This window comes from Cuculus canorus, chromosome 1, assembly GCF_017976375.1.
Source record: "Cuculus canorus isolate bCucCan1 chromosome 1, bCucCan1.pri, whole genome shotgun sequence".
Lineage (NCBI taxonomy): Eukaryota > Metazoa > Chordata > Aves > Cuculiformes > Cuculidae > Cuculus > Cuculus canorus.
The window spans coordinates 135,704,549-135,711,631 of record NC_071401.1 but is presented as its reverse complement, the minus strand read 5'-3'; the positions used below and the strand labels follow the sequence as shown (position 1 = coordinate 135,711,631).

Below are 7,083 nucleotides of genomic sequence, written 5' to 3'. Positions count from 1 at the left end.
CCCAAGGCACTGCAGGTTTGGGCTCAGGGTCTGTCCCTCTTCATTCGGGTTCTCAGTAAAGTGCTAGCACAGGTGCTGGGGTCGGCCCCCCGTTCCTCGCCGCGCCCCCTGCCCTCACCCTGAGCCCACCCTAGGTCTCCCGGACAACAAGTGCAAGTTCCTAAAAATGGGACTTGGGGACACTGTATAAACCCATTCCAAATAAGGTGCAACATTTAAGTTACCTTATAGAGAGGGGGGGGGGAAAAAAAAAAAAGTATCCTTAAGTATCCTATTTTTCCTTCCTTCTTTTTTTTTCCTTAACATACTTACGCACTTAGAAAGCCAAACATTAAAAAAATACTGAGTAGCAAATTTTATGCCCGGCGGTGCTGCGCGGGGGCAGCGCCGGGATCGGCCGCCTCGGCAGCGGAGCTGCCCCGGGCCGGGACCCGGCGACCCTGGCGGGCGCGGCGCTGCCCCACACCGGCAAGCGGGGGCGCGGAGGCCGGCCCCTCCCCGCCAGTCCGAGGGGAGGGCGACAGCGGCGGGGACAACCGGCTCACGGGCTCTCGGCGCCGGGCTCCTCGGCGGCTGTGGGCTCGGCGTCCTCGCCGGGCTCGGCGGCGAAGGGGTGCGGGAGGTGGGGCGCCGGGGGCAGCCCCGCGGCCGCCTTCTCGGCGGGGCCGAGCACGGAGGAGAGGCAGGGGAAGGAGGAGGCGGCGGCGGCGGCGGCGGCGGCAGCCTGGGCGGGGATGCCCGGGTAGAGGAGCGGGATGGGCGCGGCGGGGTAGAGATACTTCTCCAGGCTGCCTTTATCCAGGAAGGGCTGCATGTAGGCGGCGGCGGAGGGGGAGATGAAGTAGAAGGGCAGGCAGAAAGGTGCCGCCGCCGGCTGTCCGAAGGGGGCCCCGCCGGCGCCCGCTCCCAGCGCCATCAGCGACCCCAGCAGCGCGGTGTCCGGTCTCACCAGCGCCGCCGCCTCTGCGCTCCGCGCCGCCAGCCCCTGCGTGCCGGGCAGCGGGCTGCCGCCGCGGTCCAGCTTCAGCCGCTTGGGCGCGGGCGGTGCCTCGTCGCCCGGGGGCTCCTGCTTAATGGCCAGGGCGGGCAGCGGCCCCCCCGCCGCCGCGGAGCCGCGCTCGGGGCGCGCCTCGCCCTCCCCGCCGTAGCCGCTGTCCGTGTCTGTGTCGGTCTCGGCACTGGGCTCGGCGTGAGTCCGCTGGATGACGGGCACGCAGTGCGCCTGGCCCTCCGGCTTGTGGCCCGGCGCGCAGGGGGGGGCGGGCGGCGAGGAGGAGCATCCCTTGCCGAGGGGGCCCGGCGGCGGGGAGAGGAGCTGGGGGCCGGGCAGGAACTGCGAGGAGACGGAGTGCAGGTGGCCGAGGAGCTGCGCGCATCGCTGCTCGCGGGGCGTCCAGCTCTCGAAGCGGGAGAGGTACTGCAGCACTTCCTTGGCGCACGTCTGAAAGCCCGAGTGGAAGGCGTCCAGGTCGGCCTGCACAGGAGACTTCATGGACCGCTCCCCTGCGGGGACAGACCGAACGGGGACGGCGTTTGCCCGGGGCTCCGGCGAGGACTGCCTCGCTCTCCACGCCTCTCCCCGCCCGCCCCTGCGGCGGCGCCCCCCGAGGCTCGCTTACCGTTCTGCAAAGCCACGATCTTCTGGTGCTGCTGCTCCGTTAAGGCTGTCAGCGCTTTCAAGTGTTTCAAAGTCAATTCCAGCACCACCGCCTTCTCCAGGTGTCCCAACGTCTGCAAAGGCAAGGGAAGGGGGCGGCTCAGCTACCTCCCGGCACCAACGGCTCCTGCCCGACGCTGCCTCCGCAACTTCGGGTCCCCGAGGGGCGTCACGGCCAGGGCCGCCCGTGTCCCCCGCGGTCCCGTGTCCCCGCCGCCCCGGGGGCTGTGCAGCGGACGGGCTGCCCGCGCCCGCATTGGCACCTACATACACACATATACACTTCACTGCACCTTACCGTCAATTTCAGATGCTCGGGCAGTAAATCCTTCAGCTGGGCAATGCATTCGTTAATCCTGTCTCGCCTCTTCTTTTCTATCAGTCTATGTGGCAGTTTGTACGTTTCCTAATTAGCAAAATCCGGAAAAGCCAAGCGTTAGACAAGAGTCCCTCGGAACGGCGAGCAAAACCAAAACAAATGTCATGCCGACCACATGCCGCGCAAATTATCGCCGAGGCATCGCTCACCCCTCCGTGCCAGCTCGCTCGTAAAGCCGCTTGCAGTTCGGGGAGAAGCTAAAAGAGCAGCCCGGGGGATGCTCTCGGGAGTGGAGCCGCGAACCCCAATTAAGTGCTTAAGCGAAGGCAGCCTCAGAAACTTATCCTTACCTTGCTGTCGTCCCTCTTCACGCCTCTTTTGGGTTTGCACATATACAGGGAAGGGTAGTCCAACCTGGGGGAAAACACAAATATCCAGCATCGGCAAGATGCAAAAGCTACCCCAGCACCTCCTGGAGCGGGCACAGAGCCCGGTGGCCGGGCGGCGAGCGGAGCGCTCTGCCCCCGGGCACAGGACCGGCGGAGGGAGGCGAGCCTCGCGCCCTCCACACTTTCTCAAGAGGACGAAATGCCGTAGAGACACGAGACGGAGACGCTGCCCCGGCGTCTTACCCTATAAAATCCCTATGCTCCAGCAGCTGCCTCTCCGGCAAGCGGGAGATTCCTTCATCCATGTCTGGCAGCGGCTGATGTTTCGTCGCTGCTTTTGACCGAGCCTGCGGGACGCCGAGATCAGTCTTTGGAGATCCGCAAGCGACCCTGCGCACATGCAGCCTCCGTCCCCCTCTCCCGTGCAGTGGCGAAAGTGTGCGGCGCTTCGTCGTCCCCCCCCTGCCCCCGCCGTCGCCGCTCACCCCCCCCTTCTTCTTCTCCTCCTCCTCCTCCCGCCTCGCTCCCGCTCCACGCAGCACACGCCGCGCCGCGAGCCTGCACCCGCCGCCGCGCCGCGCCGTGCCTGCCCGCGGGGCACGCGCGCCGCCAGCCAGCCCCGCGCCCGGCTCACGTGCGGCGCGCGCCGGGCGGGCGCGGGGCGGGGCCGGGGGCGGAGGGGCGGGGCCCGGGGGGCGGGGGGAGTCCCCGCGGTAGGGCTGCTGCCGGTATCAGCGGAGCTGTTATCGTCAGCGTCGCTGTCGTTATTAGCGCATTATTTGTATTATTTTATTTGCACTGTTTTATTTGTACTATTTCATTCCTATTATCTCATTGGTATTGTTTTATTTGTATTTTGAGTATTTTATTTCTTGTATTTTATCTATTATTTTATCTCGATTATTTTACTTAATTTATTCTATTACTTTATTTCTATTATTGTATTTCTATTACTATATGTCTATCATTGTATTTCTATCATTTTATTAATTTTTATTATTTTCAGTTTGGGCCCCTGGAAAACATGCCCACGGTGGGATGGAACCCCTGTCTCCAGCTGTCCCTGCCCGGCTCCCCGTCCCCGTGAGGCAAAGTCCCGGGGGAGGGCAGCCTCCAGCCTCTCTCGAGGGGGCGAGAAGGGGGCCACGTTCGGGTGTATCTTTCAGCTACACGGATGGGTGCGTGGGCACTAGCACGCGCGCACACGCGTGTTCGCGGCGGCGGCCCCGGGCGCTCCCTGGCTCGGCTCCCGGTGATCCCGCCCGGCTGCCGCTCCTCCCGGCAGCTCCCGACCTTTGGACGTGCCCGCCACGCCAGACCGCGGCAAAATCGTTTCTCATACACATATACAGACGTGTGATATAAACGGGTCTGTGTTTGAGGGGCAGCCCGCATCCCTGCGGGGCGCAGGGGGTCGCACTGGGAGAGGATTCGGCGTGACCGGCAGCGGCAGCCACGGGACGAAGCGGGAACCCCCCCAGCCCGCCCCCCGCTCCCGTCGCTGTCCCTGCACGCCGGGCGCGGCCGCGCAGCCCCTGCTCCAGCGGCACCGGCAGCCGCCTCCCTAATCCCGTCTCACACTGGTACGAGCACAGGGCCAGCAACGTGACCCGGACCTGCTGCCACATCACTGCCGCTGGCAGCACCGAGTGGACCTACTCCGCCGCCCCCCAGCCTGCAGGGGCCGGCACTGGGCAGCGCCGGGCAGCCCCCCACCTTGGGGTAACGGCAGCACCGGGCAGCCCCCCGCCTCGGGGTACTGGGTAGCACCGGGCAATCCCCCACCTCGGGCACCGGGCAGCACCGGGCAGCCCTTCCAGCTCAGGGTACCGGGCTCCAACACTGGGCAGCCCCCCTGCTCGACGTAACAGGGCAGCACCGGGCAGACCCCCAGCTCGAGGCACCGGACAACACTGGGCAGACCCCCAGCTCGGGAACCGGGCAGCACCGGGCAGCCCCCCACCTCGGGGTACCGGGCTCCAGCACTGGGCAGCCCCCCAGCTCGGAGTATCGGGCAGCCCCGGGCAGCCCCCCACACCCCCTTGCCAGGCATTCCGCCAGGCCACCCTGTCAGTGTAAGGGGCGGTGCTGCTGCCCCGGGGAGACAGGATGCTCTCCGCGGCGCCCCGGGCAGAGGCGCTGTGTGTGTGCCGGTGTCCCTGCGTGCCGTGTCCGCACGCCGGCGGGGCATGTGCGGCCCTGCAACGTGCGGGGGGTGCAGGGGTGCGGAGGCTCCGTCCCCACGTGTGCTGCGGGGGGAGAGGAGCACGCCCCCTGCGCTCCACACACACCCCGACACAGGGCCGGGCTGGCGGCTCTCCCCCCGGAATTCCCGGCGGGAAGTGTCAGCAGAGGATGTCAACAGAGATGTGGGTTTCCCCTCTACCAGCCCTAACCGCTTGCCTTCCAGCTGGTTCAGCTTCCTTCCCTCCCTCCGCAGGCTCCTAGAGGTGCCTGATACCCAGTCCCTGCGGAAAGGGGCAGTTTCGGGCTCCCACGGCAGCTGGAAGGGACAATGAACAAATGAACAAAAAGCCCGCCCCCCGCCAGCCAAAAGAGAGACAAGAGCCTCACATCATTCCTTTCTAACCACCGTGCTTTACAGGTAATCTTGTCAGGAGGGTAGCTCGTGATTTTTATAGGCGAGAGGCTGCTGAGACCACGCCGCCCGTGTGTAAAGTGCGAGTGAGGTTTTCGGAGCAGCAAAGGCTCTGATGAGGTGTTAGGTGTGAGAGGCTCCTGCTTGGCAGGCAAGCGAGTGGCACTGCAGGCTTATATAGCTCTTTCCCTGTTAACCTGATGACATTTTCACACTGTCAGCACAACTACACTGGAGGCTAAAAATAAACAACATAAATGTATGCCGCGTGCCTATAGGTTATATTTGGGGGTGTCAGAAGGAGAGACTTTCGGATTGCTACAGAGGTTGTTGGGAGAATCTGCTGCTGGCAAGGAAACCAAACTGTTACATAGACCGGACTATACAGTATAACCTGCTCCCTCAGGAAGCAGAAGCAGATTGCAGACTGCAAGTGAAGCTTTCTGAGTGTCAGCAGGAAGGACTTGGGGGTGCTGATTGATGAGAAGCTTGACATGAGCTGGCAATGTGTGCTCACAGTCCAGAAGGCCAACCATATCCTGGGCTGCATCAAAAGAAGCATGGGCAGCAGGTCGAGGGAGGTGATTCTGTCCCTCTATTCCTCTCTTGTGAGACCCCATCTGGAGTATTGTCTCCAGTTCTGGAGTCTTGTCTCCAGTTCTGGAGTCCTCCGTAAGAATAATGTAATATCCATAAGAAGGATATGGAACTGTTGGAACTGGTTCAAAGGAGGGCTACAAGGATAATCAGAGGGCTGGACCACCTCCCATACAAGGACAGGCTACAAGAGTTGGGGTTGTTCAGCACGGAGAAGAGGAGGCTCCAAGGAGATGTTATAATGACCTTCCAGTACCTGAGGGGGCTACAGGAAAGCTGGGGAAGGACTGTTTACAATAAGCCTTCCAGCTTATTGCTCCCATGGACAGGAAAGCAGGGCTCCATGTGGTTTCTGTAAGTAATATATGGGGTGGGGAGCAAGAGGTGAACATTTCTGGAGCCCCTCCTTGTGGAACACCTGGAGCATTTTTGGAGGATCTTTGCCATCTTCATCATCTCTGGAACAACCTGCAAATCTTCAAATTATGGAAACATTGTCTGGAGAGAGGCTCAACTTCTAGGAGGAGAGGTCCTAATTCTGGGATTTCTTTAGAACCGGGTGGGAACGGAAATTGAAAATGACCAAAAGATGCAAAAAATGAACAGAGACAGCTGGAGACTGCAAAATGAGTTCAAGCAACATCTGGAAACTTCTAAGAGAGGTTTACAAGAGGTCACCTGTAGACAAGGATAAAAGGCTTCAGTGTCCAGGGAGAGTGCAAAATTCTCCTGGAAGATTCCCAGTTTAGAATGGCAAGATGGATCAAAGAGGTGATTAGCAGCATGACTATCATGGAAAAGAATGTTTTCCAGAATGTAAGAGGCACAAGAAAAGCTTTGGCTGATTTACAAGCCAAAATGAACCACAGCAAAGAGTTAAGAAACTGAAAAAAAATCATTCAAAAAAGGAAATCAAAGGTTTGCAGGTCACCACAGGAAAAAAACAGCCTCCTGCTGAAGACAAGGGCTAGCCAGAACACCGCCTACTACTGAACACTCACCACCTTTTTCAGTCCATAGGAGGAAGGAATCAAACTATCCCAGCTGAATCAATGCAAAAGCCACAGTCCTTGAGGAGAATACATCTGGGAGGTTTATTCAAGTCAGTCTATAAGCACGGCGTAAGGGAACAGCTCTGAAAAAGGGTGCCTAAGAGCCAACTTGATGGGTTCAGCTCTCACGGCAGTGAGTACTTGCCTTCATGTAAAAAAGATTGAATTATCTAGACTGGCTGTACGACTAGAATCAACCATCAATTAGAGAGAGCTTGTCAGCCATGTGCTGCAAAGTGGGGGACAAAGAGAATTCCTCTGAAGGATCTGGATCATTCTGGTTGAACAAGAAGATGCTACTGAAGACTTCCAGGGTAAATTGGATCTTGACCTATTCATAGATTTTTAATTGTGAGATGACTGGATTGAGACCAGGGGGAAAATGAAAAAAAAGTGCATAAAAACTCAACCTGGGTGATAAAAGTAGTTCAGCTGTCCTGGAGTCCAGCAGATGATGTCTCAGGAGGAAC

At 59.8% G+C, this 7,083-nt stretch overlaps 1 protein-coding gene across 1 annotated transcript; it reads right to left on the bottom strand.

The window, feature by feature from the left end:
* Positions 1–259: 259 nt before the first annotated feature.
* Positions 260–2,843, bottom strand: BHLHE41 (basic helix-loop-helix family member e41). Its single transcript, XM_054075622.1, has 5 exons — positions 2,609–2,843; positions 2,327–2,390; positions 1,956–2,063; positions 1,620–1,731; positions 260–1,503 (listed from the first exon to the last, which is right to left on the bottom strand). Exons 1-5 carry the CDS (start codon positions 2,668–2,670, stop codon positions 542–544), a joined length of 1,308 nt encoding a protein of 435 aa, XP_053931597.1. The 5' UTR covers positions 2,671–2,843; the 3' UTR covers positions 260–541.
* Between the last annotated feature and the right edge of the window lie 4,240 nt (positions 2,844–7,083).

What these genes read in the sequence shown, in the direction of transcription:
- BHLHE41 (XM_054075622.1), bottom strand. Translation starts at nt 2,670, where the DNA reads ATGGATGAAGGAATCTCCCGCTTGCCGGAGAGGCAGCTGCTGGAGCAT. An exon ending in TGAAGAGGGACGACAGCAAG is followed by an intron (nt 2,064 to 2,326) that starts GTAAGGATAAGT and finishes TTTGCTAATTAG; the next exon opens with GAAACGTACAAACTGCCACA. An exon ending in CCGAGCATCTGAAATTGACG is followed by an intron (nt 1,732 to 1,955) that starts GTAAGGTGCAGT and finishes TTGCCTTTGCAG; the next exon opens with ACGTTGGGACACCTGGAGAA.